We start from the raw sequence: 15,356 nt of genomic DNA on the forward strand, positions 1-15,356 counted from the left end.
ATGCTGCACCTGACTGTGGCAACAGGACACTTAGGCTTCTTGTTCACAAATGCCTTCCAGTAGGTTACCAGTGTCCACGCACATCTAGTGGGAAATCCAGCCGGAGCCTGTTCTAGGAAGTTCTACGAAGATGAGGTAGGATACACATGAAGGTGTACAAAAAATGTTATCTTCGGCATTTTCTTCACAGGCCTCGGGCTCTTTGCTCACAGGCAGATCTTCAAGAAGGAACAGATCTAGAATTGCCTATTAGCAAGTGACCACTGATAAAAGTGTCTGAGTACTGATGAAAAATGAGCTCACTAGAAGACGCAAATTGGAATGAGACAAAGTTTATTGAAAAAGGTTTTTTGGAGAGGAGGCAAGAAGGACCACCACTCACTAAGCACCTGGATGGACTTGGAACTTTACAGAAGGTCCCAAGACCAATTTTGAGCCATGTCTTAGTAGCAAGCATTCAAAGTGGAGCTGGCACCCCTTAGGCAAAGGCCCAAGGATGGTGTCACTGCAAAGGGGCTGAGCTGGGTGACGGGAACGGTGAAAATGCAGAAAAAACAACAAAACAATAACTGATAAACAGCCTCCCGTGCTAATTTGAACATCCAGATTTAATTGACGGACAGCTGAGTTCTTGAGCAGTTTGATGTTCGGAAGGAAATTCGAAGAGGCATTTGAAGCAAATATTCTGGCGGAAATAAATTTTACATAGTGGATGGGGGAGGGTAGATGGCCAAGGAGGCTCAGTGAGGCTTCTGCTGTCGTCCAGGTGGGAGGCATGGAGTCCTGGGCTGGATGTGCCTGTGCCACACAGAGTCACAATACCTGGTGGGGGACCTCAGCCACAGTGGCTGAGAGATGAGAGGGTTGCCAGGCGTGGCCTCCTGTGGGGCAGAGGTGTCTTGGCTGTCCCTGAATGTGGGGAGCAGGCTGGCTGTGGAAGAGAGGAGGGGGGACAGTGTCTCTCATAGAGTCAGGGTTTGGGTTGCTGAGCTCAGAGGCTGGAGCTGGGCAATGAGCTAGTCATTCATTTGCTTATTCATTCAAACCTTTCCCAGCCCCCATTGTGAATCCGGGCCCGTGCCGATCAGACATTACACAGAGTACTCCTGATGCATGTTAATCCTTGTGGACCTAACAGCTAAGAGTGGGGACCAATAAAGGCATTATAGTAATAAATAAATAACAGAATGTGTGATAGAGACATCAAGCAGGGAGCTGTAGAGTCTGGTGCTGGAGTAGGAAGTGTTTTAGATCAGGAAGAACAAGGGGAGGAGGTCTAGAGTTCTGGGCAGCGATTGAAATCAGGGAGCCCAGTCTTTACTGAGTCTCCTCAACCTGTGACATTTGAGTTTAGATATATACTATAAGGAAAGCTGGGGCTGGAGAGATGCTGGTCTTATGCTTGGGCCAGCAGGTGCCTCTTCTCTGTGGCTTCTGGTTATAACCATTTCCCCTCAAATCTCCCCTTTTCTCTGTCAGATATTGACTCTCAGGCTTCCCAGGGGTCCCTGGAGCTTCAGCCCTAACTTACCTGCAAATATTGAGTGAGGTATCACTGTGATCAGGAGGCAGGGGAGAATGAGTTAGAAAGGGCAGGGGCAAGGGCCCCTCCCCCCCTTTCCCAAGATTATCCTTAGAACATCAAATCCCAAATACCCTCCTCATGGCTGTCTTCTTCCTGTGCTCCCTTCCCCCACTGGGCCTGGAAAGGTGTTGTTTGCCCTGTTCTTTCTCTCCAGGGCAACAGGCCAGGCAGCAGGTGTGTGTGTGTGTTGAACAAGGCTATCTCTGGAGCAGAGTGACTGGAGATGAGCTTTGTTTAAATATTAAAGAAGTCAATCATTAATCATGCCTGGCTCAGTGCCTAGCTACCCACTGTCTCCATTCGTGAGGGCTGGGCTGGGCTGGGGAGAGCAAGGGGGCAGTTTGTGAGGTTACTTGCATTTCAGGTGGTCAAACAAAGAGCCTTTTTGGGGCCTGGATTATGCAGACCAAAAGGGCACAATAAAGGATCATTAGAGTGCTGTAGGCTATATACAGAACACAGGACTCAGGAACTGGGCATCAGCAATTCGTAAAGGAATGCCTAGTTCTGCTGAAGGACAGTTTATAAGCAGACTGCAGCAGATCTTTCTTTAGAGATTCCTTGAATCCTGCAGTCCTAGCCAAGCCACATAGCTAAGCTCCTGAAAACACACACACACACACCACACACACACACACACACACACACACACACACACACACCAGGATGTGTGGAAAATCAGTGCTCGGTATGACTTGGTGTAGAGGCTGGCTTCCAAGGGACACAGCCACTGACTTCCTAAAACATTGTTTTCCAGCCACCGTGGGTGGGCAAGTCTGGTCGGCCTGGAACCCGGGACACACATGGATCACACAAGGTCAGTCACCTGTGCCTGCCTCATAGCTTTGCAAACACAGTCACACATGGTCACAGATCTGCACAGCTGCACCCGATTCCAAGCTGGGCGCTGTGCCTGCAGACCAGAGCCTCCCTGGCTTTCATCCTGTCTCAGCCGCCCAGCTGCCCTGTGCCCCAATCTCACCAGTCTCTATGATGGGTACTCCCAACTCTGTGACTCAGTTGTCATCCAGGGAGGCTTTCTCTGGTGTTGTGTGAGAATCCAAATGAGCAGGCCGATGGAGCACAGTATTAGGCTGAAGCAGAGACTCAGCAGGATCCACTGCTTTTGGGCTGCCTGATGGGGTTTCATGGCTATGCCCAGGAAGTAGGTGTAAGGCAGGGTGGTGAGGATCAGAGTGTCCTTGTCCAGTGACTGTTTTTCCAAGTAGTGCAGCCTACAGCCCAGCCCCAGGATGAAGAGGAGCATGACCAAACAAATACTTAGCAGCACCCACTGGCCGAGCTGTGCCCGGTCAGGCACCAGCTGCATACCCAGGAATGACGCTTTTCTGCTTGTGGTTTTTTCTGTGGGGGGAAAAAAAAGTCTTACAGAGCAAGAAAGCCTGAGGAAGGGGCCCTAGGGTCTCCTGTGGTTGCCAGAAAGGACCTGATGAACACTGTCTTCTCTCTCAGCCTCAGGCCACAGGTAAGGGAATTGCCTTGCAGTGAGGGAGCATAAAAAAAAAAAAAAAAAAAAAGAAGGAAGAGCAGATGTAGGTGGGTGGGGTGACATAACCACAGACCCCAGTTTGGGGGCTCCTGCCCACTGACCAGAGGCCAGCTTGGCAGTCTTGCTGGATGATGTACAAGGAAAGCCACTTTGTATGGATGTGGAACTGGCTGAGGTTGTTCCAGACCTGGTACATAGGGGAGTCATCAAACTCTATTTCTGTGCTGGCTCATGCCAGGCCATAAACTGACTAGAGTTTAGGATTGACCCAGAACATGATAGGGCAGGGCCTCAAGCTGCCTCAGAACTAGGGCCAAAGTTAGTTTTGTCCAACCTTCAAAAGAACAGCTGAAGTCTGGCCAGCCGAGGATGTCCCCCTGCTGCACGTTCTCATTCACCAGCCAGGTCAGCAGTGGCTTGAAGTAAGACAACATGGCCTCGGTGGATATACTGGGCTCTCCAGTCATCTCCATTAGGACCTCCTGCCAAGGCCGGCTGGAGCCCAGCTTCAGGACATCCCTGCAGGAGTGGAGTTAGCTGTGAGGCCATGAGGGAATATCAGCAGGTGCTGCTGGGACCCCTCAGTATCCACAACTCTAATTCCTGAACTTTGCCAGCCAGGACCCCCGAGCTCAGCATAGTAGATGCGATCACTCTTTCGGAAGCAAGATTCACCTGGGTGTGTCTCTCAGTTCTGTTTCTGAAAGACCTTGAACAAATAACTCATCTGAGGCTCAATTCTCATCTCCATAAGTGGAGGTAACAGGACAGGGTTGCTAGCATTCTGGGAAGCCAAAAACACCAACTGTTGCTGCTGATTGGGGCATTAGTGTCACTGTGGGCATTGTTATTCTCAACTCAAACAGGCAGCCAGCCTGAGCCTCTGTTTACCCTGATGTATTTGAGGTAGCAACAGTCCTTCGGTCCTTCTTGGCCGCACAGGGAAGGATTGAGAGAATTCAAGTGGTGGGAGCGTGGGAGGATCTCTGTGTAACGCCTGCAGGGCCGCACAAATATCAGCTATCTTGAGGCACACCCAGGGTTCGGTGGCAGATGGCAGGCTCACTGCATTCACCATGGGAGGTTGCAGAGGGTGCCAACGCCAGAGCTCCAGGCTCTTTACCCTGGCCTTGCCAAGCAACAGTACTGGGCAGATGTTATTTCTCAACCTGTTGTTCCAGGGTCTGATCAGGAAAGAGGTGCAACATGGGAGGTTAGAGGTCACTGTATGGGGCACCCAGGTTCAAAGCCCAGCAATGCTACTTATAGACCATTATAACCCTAGGTATTTAAGAGGCTAAATGAGAGAGACTCAGCCTTCATTTCCTCATCAGTAACATGACCTCCCATGATGCCCTTCACTGTAGTTAGTATCACGTCACATACTGATGGAGGAATTTGTAACTTGCCGGATTTGTACATATTATTCATAAACAGCTGGAGCTGGACATAGGAACTGAAGGCCAGCAGAGACTTGGCAGAAACTATGGAGCACATTTGCCTAGCGTGTGTGATTTCCCCAGCATTTCAAGAAAAGAAACAAAGGAAGAAAGGAAAAAGAAAGGAGATCACCGAGGGAAAATCTGTTAAGATTTAATACTAGAGAACAAAGGCACAGAGCTGTTAAGAGTAGAATAGGAGGAAAAAAAAACCATGACTCCCAACTGATTCAAGTTTTTCAGATCCTGGGTAAAGGAAAAAGCTGGTGTGGGCTAGGGTCTCACTATGTAGGCCAGGGTGGCTTTGCACTCAGAATCCTCCAGCCACACACAGCCTCTTGGACGCTGGGAGTACAAACTTGTACCACCACATACAATTGAGAGAATGGCGTTGACTCCTGAGAATCTGCCTCTGTGGAAACCGCTCTGCAGGCTGTGGGATGTGTGACCAGGGTCCAGCTCCAAGCTGTCAATAAAAGGCTGTAGCACTGGTTCTGGGACTGCCTCAGTCTCCAAAATGGTAAGTCCACAGATGATACCAGGCCCACCAAAGCTGGGGGACTTTGAGAAACTATCCGAGGTCCACTTTCACTCTCTATTCCCACCAGAACTCACCCAGTACTTGCATGGAGGATGGGTTCAGATAGCAGAAGCACATGGAAGCTACTAGGCAGAAGACTGGGAAAGAATCTCCCTCTTTTCTGTCCCACCCCATCCTCATGAACCTGGGGAAACCTGAGTAAACCTTCCAAACTTCAGCTGTTTCATGTTTTCTTAACCTCCAATCACCTTTCCTCTCACCAGAACCCATAAATATCTCCGTGCTCTCTCCTCAGTGTGCTGGGACTTGGTCTCCGACTCCTCGCACTTGGCCGTTTTGTGAATAAACTTTTTCTCTTACAAAATGAGTCCTTTCTCCCATGAGGATATTATGTGGCTGTCAAGGCAGGCCTGGGAACTCCAGCTTCCTGCCCCCTTCACTCCCAAAGCCCCTCCCCACCCCTCCCCTCCTTCTCCTGCATTCCCCTCTGTTGCGAGTTAATCATCCCCCAAAGCTTGTGACACCCCTTCTTAGAAGGCTCTCATCTGTCCACTGCCCAGAGAATGGTGTACAAGTTGTTCAGCCTAGAATTCAGGGTCTTCTCAGACCAGGGGTGTAGACAGCGAAGCAGGGGACTGATGAACAGTGTCACGTGCTTTGGGCTTAAGTCAAACACGGAGTCCTGTTTACACTGAGTGGGGTGGAGGAGAGAAGTGGGGGATGACTGAGGTCAAATGCCTCACTAAGCAAGCGGGATGAAGGCGAGTTAGAAGTGAGCTGATGTGAAGAAAACACATCTTTTTCTTCCATGTCTGCATCTGGGGACAGGCATCTCTCTGGTTTCCGGCTGAACTTCCTAACCCTAAAGTCTTCCTAACCCTAAAGTCTTCCTAACCCTAAAGTCACTAAAGTCTTGTCTTCTCTTCAGCCTCCTCGTTAATGCTAGAGGATTCATTTATTTCATGGTCTATTGCCCCCTGCTGGACACAGGGTGGCTAATCATCCCTGTTGTAAGTAAATACTGAATGAACAAGACAAGCAGCTAGAGCCCAGAGAGAAATCAGAGATGGAGTGATAGCCAGTCAGGCTCTCACTTGTGTATGTACACATATGTACCTCTCCCTATGTATAAAGGAGGGGAGGATTGACAGAGAAGGTGGCTGTCACGCCACCGGCTTTCTCTAGACACAAAGCCCAGAGGACCCGTCCTTCTACTCCACGTGGCCCGGTGATTGCTAAAGTGGATGGAGAAGCCATAGACAAACTCATTGTGAATATAAAGGAAGCCAGACATAGTGGTACATACCCATAATCCCAGCACTCCAGGGAGGCAGGTGTAGGAGGATCTCAAGTTTGAGGCTAGTCTGGTCTATACTACAAGACCATGTCTCAAAAAGCCAGCATAACTAAAAATCTAAAACCCAAGCTGGGGATATTAGGTCATGCATCGCTAATCCTCTGGAAGGCAGAAACAAAGCTCAAAGTGACCTTAAACGGTTAAAGAAACAGACCAAATTCAGCAGCAGTCAAGAGGGCAATGACCTGGCCAGTGGGTGGACCCTCCAACTCAGTGAATGAACTGGAAGACCTGATGTGATGTCACCAGGGCCTGTATCTCTAGACTGATGGAGGTGACACCTCCTTTCTTGGAAGCCTCTCCTCTGCCACTGCCCAGAGAATGGTGTCCAAGCCTGGAATTCAGGCCCTTATCAGACCAGGAGTGTCCATGGTGAAGCAGGGGGCAGACGAACCATCCATTGATTGCAACGTTTTGCAAGCAGTTCTGGACTCAAAGCATGAACTTCCTTCTTGCTAAACGAATGAACACACCATGAAGTCACTTCTCTGTAAACGGTCAATGACAATTTTCTGCCTTCCAAAGTCAAGAGCGGCCAGTGTGAAACATGGAGAGAGAACCCAGAGTCCATGTCCACCTGTCACAGAGAACACTTTGCGTGTTCAGTTTAGGTCCTCTACCTACCCTTCAAGTAGGCATCAAGGCCAAAAACCAGGGCCACAACAGCGGATCTGGGAAGGAATGGGCTAGACACCAAATGCAGGAGAAAAGAGTGGAGTGGAGGATTAGAGTGGACCACAGGCTGGCCAGAGGTGTGTCACGAGGCTGAAGTAAAAATAACTTCGGTTGGCCTGGGAGTCAAGCTGAGCATCTCGGGGAAGAGTCAGGAAAGGCAAACGACCAAAGGAGAGGACAGCCAGATGTTCACAAGGGTAGAGGAAGGGGATTCTGGTGGCTTAAAGGCTGAGGCAGGACACTGGCCCTAGCTTTCCATGGGAGACAAGTTGATTGACTGCACGTGTGAATGTGTGTGCATGCTCAACATGTCTCTGATCGCAGCAGGGTACAAAGACCAGGCTTGTATCTGCCCCCATCAGTCACTAGATGAAGGCTCTCCCATGACTACCGGAGCCACCAATCCGACCACAGGGGACGGCCAGTTCAGGTTATACATCCACTGCTGCCAGGAGTCTTAGCTGGGGCCATCTTTGTAGACTCATGAAAGTTTCCCTTGCATCAGGCTTTAACCCTACTCCGTAAAGGCCCCCTTTCCAGTCATCTTTCTCAGCACTCTCCCCCTCTGTCCACGTGCCCCCCATCCCTCCAGTTCCCATGCCCACCCACTCCCAGTCTGAATACAGGGGGAGGTGCTTGGTCTTATGGCAGCTCCATATGCCAGGCTTTGCTAATGCCCTTGGGAGGCCTGCCCCTTTCTGAGGTAATACGGAGGAGGGTGGACTGGGGTGGTGGTGGAGAGAAAGTAGGGGAGGGGAGGCTGCAGTCGGGATATAAAATAAATAAATTTAAAAAAAAAAACGAGCTTGTGTCAATAATGTAGGAAACTGCAGTCGGGCGTGGGAAAGCACTTCCACCAGAATGTCAGCTCAGTGCAGTTGCTCAGGGGGCCCAGGGGGCACCATGGGGAGGGAGAGTCTGCAGCCAGGCTTGCTTGGAGGGAGACAGTGGGAACCGAGGGAAGATGGGGGGTATACACTCACCCCAGCATTTTCCCGGCCACCTTGGAGTTAAAAATGTCACAGCGGTGCAGAGGGCCCACGTGGCCTGCGGCCCTGCACAGTGCTTCATGAAGTTGAAACTGGAGTACTAGGCTAAGGAAGTACCTGGGTGGAGGAAGGAGAAGTCAGATTGCGGAGGGGAGGCCGGGTGTGGGAAGTCTAGACCTGCTGGGGCATGGAGTGGTCACAGGAGCCCATCTTTGCACTTTCTGGAACTTCTCCACCCAGGCCCCGTGTCTCCCAGATCCCAGCCAGCTCTGCCAACAGGGCCCAGACCTTTACCGGACATAGGGCACGCTGGCAGGAATGTGGAACTTGGCCCCTGGGTCAAAATCATCTTCTGACCGAGGAATAGGTGGGCACAGGCCCTGGTACTTCAACCTGGTGGGAGAGAGACAGGGGCGTGGCCGTGGATCCTGGAAGGTTCTCAGGGCCTTTTCTTGTTTGAAACACGTGTGTGTTCAGCCAATCTGGGCCTGGCTTGCAGAGGCCATTCAGTGCATTTTCCTTAACTAGACAAGTGTGAACACATGGAATCAAGACTCGGAAATTGCAGTAACAGTGGTCAACAGTGATTGAGCATGTCCACTGCTCTTCATATGGACTCCTGTCACTCAACACTGGCCTGGCTCTGGAGATACCATCAAGGGATTGAGTGAGGTCAGGTTCTTGCTTGCATCTATCCTAATGATGGAGAGTCAGACTATAGACCAGTAACAGGTCATTTAATCTAAACAGTGCTAAGAAGAAAATAGAAAGCCGGGTGTGGTGGCACATGCCTTTAATTCCAGGACTCTGTGAGTTCGAGGGCAGCCTGGTCTACAGAGCGAGTTCCAGGACAGCCAGGGCTATACAAAGAAACTCTGTCCCCAGAAGTGTCCCTGTGCTGTTGTAGTATTAGTACTGTTCCCATTTTACAGATCAGTCAAAGTTTTAAGGCCAGGGAACTGGTCGCAGGACACAGGACGTAAGTCACTGGCAGACTCCAGTCACCTGGAGCTCTGATGCAGGGCCTCTGAGCTGTGTGACTGTGGGAGACCACACAGCTGAGGGGATCTGAGTTTTGTTGTGAAACAGATGAAATGCCAAGCTCTGGGAGGAAATACCTATGAGAAGGTTCGTTGCTGTATTGTTGGCTCACTGGTACCTCTGATCAGTCCCTGGAGTCAAGAGAGTACTGGGGGGCATCTTTCCTGAAGGTTCTTTTTATATCCCAAGGAATGGCAGCCCTCACTCTGCCCCTGGGTTTCATTGGCTGGTTGATGGTGGGCATGCATGATAGAGGAGGAAAAGGGCCCCCTGTTGGGTGCCCTGATGGCTGGCGTGGCCACACTTGGAGGGCACGGGCAGTCAGCTCTGTCACATGCTAGAATACGGTGTGACCCTGGGCTTGTTATATGACCCTGAATGTTGGCTGCTGAAAGCACATTGAGCCAGGGCACCCATCGGACAGTTGCAAAGATCCAAATGGGCACAAAGGCCTGGTGCAGAGCTGTACATAGGCCACATGTGTGTCCAGAAGTCTTGGACTTGGTAATCTGATGCCTGATAGACATGGAGAAGCCTTGGTTATGGGCATTTTCTTTTTTTCTTTTTTCTTTTCTTTTTTTTTTTTTGTTTTTTCGAGACAGGGTTTCTCTATGTAGCTTTGCGCCTTTCCTGGAACTCACTTGGTAGCCCAGGCTGGCCTTGAACTCACAGAGATCCGCCTGCCTCTGCCTCCCAAGTGCTGGGTGTGCCACCACTGCCCGGCTCGGTTATGGGCATTTTCTGTCCAATCAACTGACCTGCTTGGTAGCTGCTGAGCTTTTCTGTAGTCTGAGGATGCTCAGGCTTCATCGTGCATGTGTGTTGGGGTGATGGACCTGCCTTTCTCCCGTGGGAATTCTTTCCAACAAGCAAAGTGCTCAGGCCTCTACCATCCCTTCTCCTGGCCTTCTGTGGAGGGAGCAGGCAGCATAGGCCTGCTTGTTGGCCATTGTTATATTCTGAGCCTTTTGGGTTTTTTTTTTGCATTTGTCTTTTGAAGACAGAATCTCATGTGGTCCAGGCTGACCTCCAGCCGGCTATGCAGCCAACGAGCTGCTGGCCATGCCTGCAAGACCCTGTCTTCTCCTCCTGTCTCCTGACCCTCCTGCCTCCACCTCCCAGGTGCTAGGATTACAGGTATGTGCCACCACAACAGTTACTGCTCTGTTCTCGAAGAGGCCTAGATGATTTCATGGTGTGAGACTCCTGGTCACGCACAGAGCAGATAGAGCCACTGCCAGGGTCCCCGTTTCACAGATGAGACAAAGGCCTAGGAACGTTAAAAGACCTGCTCACTGTTGGCACCAGATTCAGAACAAGGCCTCATGGGCACGGTGCTGGCTCTATGCATTTCAGTCTGTATGCTTTTGCCTGGTGACAGCAAACAGCACACATGGCATGGCTTCTCCAGCTTCCTAGGACATCAACACCCGCACTCTCGCCAGGCACCTGCCTTCCCCACCTGAGGTTCCACCACTCCTGGTTGTAGACGGTCTTGGTAATCGTGCCATCAAAGACCTTCCAACGAAACGCATCTACCATGTAGCTGAACGGGATGAAGGCAATCTTCTCCAAGGCCATGCTCAACAGGTAGTTGACCTCCTCCTCTGGGGATGGGGTTGGGGCAATCAGGAGACAGCTTCTTGGTCCTCCCTTTCTTCAGCCTTGCCCTGAGGGCTTTAGTCCCCCTCTCCCTAGCTGAAGCCCCAGGCTCAGGCTGCCCTTCTGTTATCCCTTTGATCCCCATCACCTGCATCCAGGTACTGTTGTCCGAGCAGACCTCTGGTGATCAGGTGCTTATGGGAAGAGGCCGAGAGGGTGATCACTGACCCCACAGCCTCTTCAAAGGCTGGGCTGGCCCCTTCTTGGTAGATTATAGAGAGGTTCTGGAACTGCAAGTAGTACTGGATATGGCCCATCTGGTGGAAGATGGAGAGCAGGTCTTCTATGGTCACCTCGGTGCACTTCTTTACCCTAGGGTTAAAGGGGAGGGGTCAAGGAGCATGGGGATGCCCTGGGGACACTCAAAGCTTCTTCATTCAAACTTCATGAGGGCATTGAGGCCATCAAGCTGGAGGCCAGAGAGCCTTGGCTGCCATATTTTCCCACTCTAGACCCTATATCCACCCAGTGACCACGTCTGCGCCTTCCTGCATCCACTTTTCTTCACCCTGCTTCTGAATCTCCTTCCCCTCTCCCCTGCCCTGCTCTCCCCTGCCCTGCTCTCCCCTGCCCTGCTCTCCCCTGCCCTGCTCTCCCCTGCCTGCTCCTTGCTACATGGCCAGTGGAGAAACAGAAGGCGGGTGGGAGCAGGGTGCTGGCTGCAGACTATGCTGGCTGTAGACACCTGACGTCGTCAGGTCTGTAGAATTTCCAGGATGAGGCATGGCATTCCACATCCCGCCCGTCAACTGGCCTCTCCAGCATCGATTTTATCCAGAAGTCCGGTGGGACAGGCAGCAGGCCCATAGAGGTAAAGAAGATGTCAGCCTCATGAAACATTTTTTCAGGCTTCCAGTGCTGTGGGGAAAAGGGGTCCCATGGTTCTGTCAGCCTGTTTGCCCAAGGGGATTGTGGGATGGGGACATCCAAAGGCTCAGCACTGACCTGGCTCTTCATGATCTTTGTGATATCCTCCGGTGGCTTTTTTGGGTAGGGCAGGACCAGGTCTAGGATGTTTTCCCACGACTGAGCCCACATGTTCCCTGGAAAGGGGGTGAAGGGTTAAGGAGAGGCAAGAGTGACCTTCCTGCCTGTCTCCCTTGGCCACCGGTCTGGCCCTTACCCAGGAGGTGGGCAGGGATGGGCCCCCGCAGGTTGATGAGCTCAGGCCCATAGTATTGGTACAGTGAGCGGCGCACATAGGCATGCAGGTTCAGGTAGAGCGGTTGCAGCTCCTCATAGAGCTGCTCCAGGTCCTGCTCAAAGGTCTCAGACTCGTACTTGGACCTCCACAAAGCCCCCATGTTTTCGTACCCTAAGATAGGAGAAGAAACTCAGCAGTGCCCACCAGACTCATCAGTGCTCACCGTACCATCATGCATCCAATGAAGTGGCAAGGAGGAGACCCAGACACGGTCCAAGGAATCATTTCTACCTTCCTGCTCCTCGGGGTTGGGGGTGGGGTCTTAGGTGCGAACACAACCTCCCAAGGCATTGCCCACTCTAGACTCATTCAGAGGTAGAAAGCATTGAGTGACTCCCACAGTGGGAGCTCCTGGTCATGCCTTGTAACGTCTTATCCTTTCCTACGGCCATGTCCCAAACCCCAAGTCACCCGAAGCCCTGTGGTCATGTGGGTTTCTTTCTGATCTCCTAAAACCCTAGTTTCCTCCCACTGTGGTGCAGGGTCTCTGTGAGGATACTTTCTTTCTTCCTACCGGCCCGCTATTCATCTTTCCAGCATGAGTAAATGTCAGAGTGACCTGACCATATATCTGAAGTTCTCCTCTTCCCCCTCTAACCTCAGCAGCCCCTTCCTCCACCGCATCATATGAAGCGGCATTAGAGATGCGTGTGTACTGGATGAGGCTCACCTCCCAGTCAGACTGCCAGGAGGAAGTCCATAAGGCAGACATCTGTCTTTTCACTTACAAAGTCTCAGGGTCTCCCCAGCACCCAGCCCACAGTGTAGACTCTATCTTATTATCAGGACCCAGTGACAAGGCTCATGTTCCCCCCACACTATTCACACCCATTCTGCTGTTGCCTGTACCCTCTGATGATTTGGCTTCTTTCTTTTCCTGGGCATTGACCTAAGACATCATGCCCAGCCTGCTTACCATTATATTGTGCAGCCTCGTTGCTGAGCTGTACATAGTACTCAAAGATAGGACGAATCTGACGACCCACGGCATCCCGCCAGCCCTGCCAGGCCCATAGGAGCTCCTTCTGGTCCCTGGAGGTAGCCATGATTTCTTCGAGGTCTGTGCCCAGAATAGGAGCCACACATAGGACACCATGCCCACCTATCTTTACTCTCACCCACCCTAGGTGCTTCTTCAGCAAAAGAACACCTTTGAGGTCAGGGGCAGGGCTTGGTTGCTCACCAGGCTCCAGAGACAAGCAGGGACCCTCATTCAGGCACACTTCAGCTGTACTATATGTTGTCTCCATGTAGGTCAGAAGTCTGTTGTACTGGGGGGGGCAGGTGTCACCCAGGGCAGGCCCATGCCTGTGGGCCCACTCCCAACACTAGTCCCACCAAGTCAAGAGAGGTAACCTGGTTAAAGTACCCCCCTCCTCCTCTAGAAGAAGCGCTAGTTCCACCCACCAACACCCCCTCCTGCCCCAGATACTCTTGGTTCCCAGGCAGACCTGACCCACCCTCCCCTGGGGTGCAGAAAGCGTGTGCTTGGAGGCTGGGGCTCTGTCTATCACCTCCCGAAGCTCCTCCGTGGGCAAGGCCGACTTGTCTACGTTCTGCAGCTTACTCAGCATGCGCTTCACTTCCGGGTCCTGGAATTGGTCTGTCTTAAACAAGCGGGCTCGGGTACTAAAGTACAACATGAACTGAGACCTCTCCACCTCCTTCTGCAGCTGGAAAGAAGGTCATCATATTGATTGTGCAGGTTGGGGGATGCAGTACGGGTCCCACACTGAATTCTGAGGCCACAGCCTCAAAACCTGCTTTAAGGGTCCAGAATTATTGAAGATTTGCTAAAAGGGAGAGGATGCTCAAAGTCCTTAAAAGCAAGGAGGTAAAACTTGCAAGGGCAAAGAATCCAGAAATTCTTACGTAAAGAAAATTCAAGGCCACTGAGATGTAGTAGCCCACTTTGATGTATGATTTGGAGTGTCCCTCTTTCCACATACGATGGACACAGGGCAGGAACTATGATCCCCAACCTCCAGAATCCCTAAGAAGATCAAGGGGAGGGAGGATCTAGGGGGAAATGGTACCACACCATGTTCTCTCGATTTTGCCTGGTGATGTTGGTGACATAGTTCCAAGTGGCCTCCATGAACTCGCTCAACACAACTTGGGCTGTTTGCTCATAAAACTGCAGGAACATCTTCGCTTGAGTTTCATTGTAGAACTCATCTGCAGGGAAGGGGGTCATGTGGGCCTGGGGAAGAGACTGCCCCTTCCCAGTCCTCTTATTGGGTCCTATGCTCCTTCAGGTCCCAGCCATACCTAAGTTTGGCTCTCCCACAGTCCTGAGCCATGACAAGAGCTGTCCATAATAGAGGAGCACAAGTAGGGAAGGTCCAGGGCAAGTCCATCTTGTTCCCATGACCAAGAGAACAGCAGAGCCGGGAGAGGCAATGGCCAATCACAAGTCAGCTCCATATTTGTGACATCAGGGGCCAAAGGGTCTACCATAGAATGTTAGAATAGAAAGACTGCCCACCCAGCTTCTTGTGCAACTGCCCCCATTATGCAGATGAGGACCATTTGAGGCCCAGAAGAGTCAAGTCATGTGACTTGGTGTACGTGGCTCACTAGCGGCAGATCTCAGAGGAGAATTTGACTTTTAAGCCAGAACTTATTCTATTTGGTCACTTTTCCCTGGGTTGGAGGAGCCCTGGGCTTTGGCTAGGGACTGATGAGACATCCCTCTTCACAGGCTGGGGTCACTTGTGTAAGTGGGATGTTGGATGGGGAGAGTTGTTGGATGGATAGATGGATACATGGTGGATGGGTGGATGTTACATTTTTGGGTCTTTAGACTGAAAACCTAGTTGTCTTCCCAGGTTCTTCTAATTTGGCCTCTTAGACCTATATTTTTGGCCTTTTTTCTCTCAGGAGACAAGTGATCAACCCCAGGGCTCCTTTCTCTTCCCCTGATATCTGCTTTAGTAGAAGCCATCAGGACTCTGTGGGGTGTGGAGAAGTGTGGCTGGTCCCCTCCATTCAGGGTCCATGTCCATGAATACCTGAGATTGGTTTCCAAACCAACCATGAGACCCTGTTCCCTGCGAGCTCTTGGTGACTCCCAAGTACACTGATGCATAGACTTGGGGAGAGCAGCCCAATCCATTGCACTCTAGGGTTCTTTCTTGGACTCACATCCCTGTTCCTGCAGACTCCTTACACCATGTGTCTCCTTTACCCTCAGTCCAGGACCCCCACCCCTTTTACATGTGCTGACACCGTGATCACTGATGCTGACCACATAACTCCACCCCCAAAGATTAGTCATTGTTGTCAAAACACTTTAAAGTCTAAGGAAAGAGGGTTGGGCTGGTTAAGCCTTCTTGCTTCAGGCATAGAGA

The 15,356-nt window shown here is 51.3% G+C and overlaps 1 protein-coding gene across 1 annotated transcript; it reads right to left on the minus strand.

Moving 5' to 3' along the window:
- Positions 1-316: 316 nt before the first annotated feature.
- Positions 317-14,402, minus strand: LOC114690491 (angiotensin-converting enzyme-like protein Ace3). The gene is made up of 15 exons (XM_028865324.2): positions 14,275-14,402; positions 14,045-14,181; positions 13,518-13,676; positions 13,187-13,274; positions 12,920-13,063; positions 11,923-12,114; positions 11,745-11,842; positions 11,485-11,657; positions 10,888-11,111; positions 10,600-10,744; positions 8,391-8,489; positions 8,091-8,213; positions 3,430-3,614; positions 2,568-2,950; positions 317-931 (listed from the first exon to the last, which is right to left on the minus strand). Exons 1-14 carry the CDS (start codon positions 14,372-14,374, stop codon positions 2,574-2,576), a joined length of 2,244 nt encoding a protein of 747 aa, XP_028721157.1. The 5' UTR covers positions 14,375-14,402; the 3' UTR covers positions 317-931; positions 2,568-2,573.
- Positions 14,403-15,356: the final 954 nt, after the last annotated feature.

The sequence above is a fragment of the Peromyscus leucopus genome, chromosome 8b (assembly GCF_004664715.2).
Source record: "Peromyscus leucopus breed LL Stock chromosome 8b, UCI_PerLeu_2.1, whole genome shotgun sequence".
In the NCBI taxonomy this organism is placed as follows: domain Eukaryota; kingdom Metazoa; phylum Chordata; class Mammalia; order Rodentia; family Cricetidae; genus Peromyscus; species Peromyscus leucopus.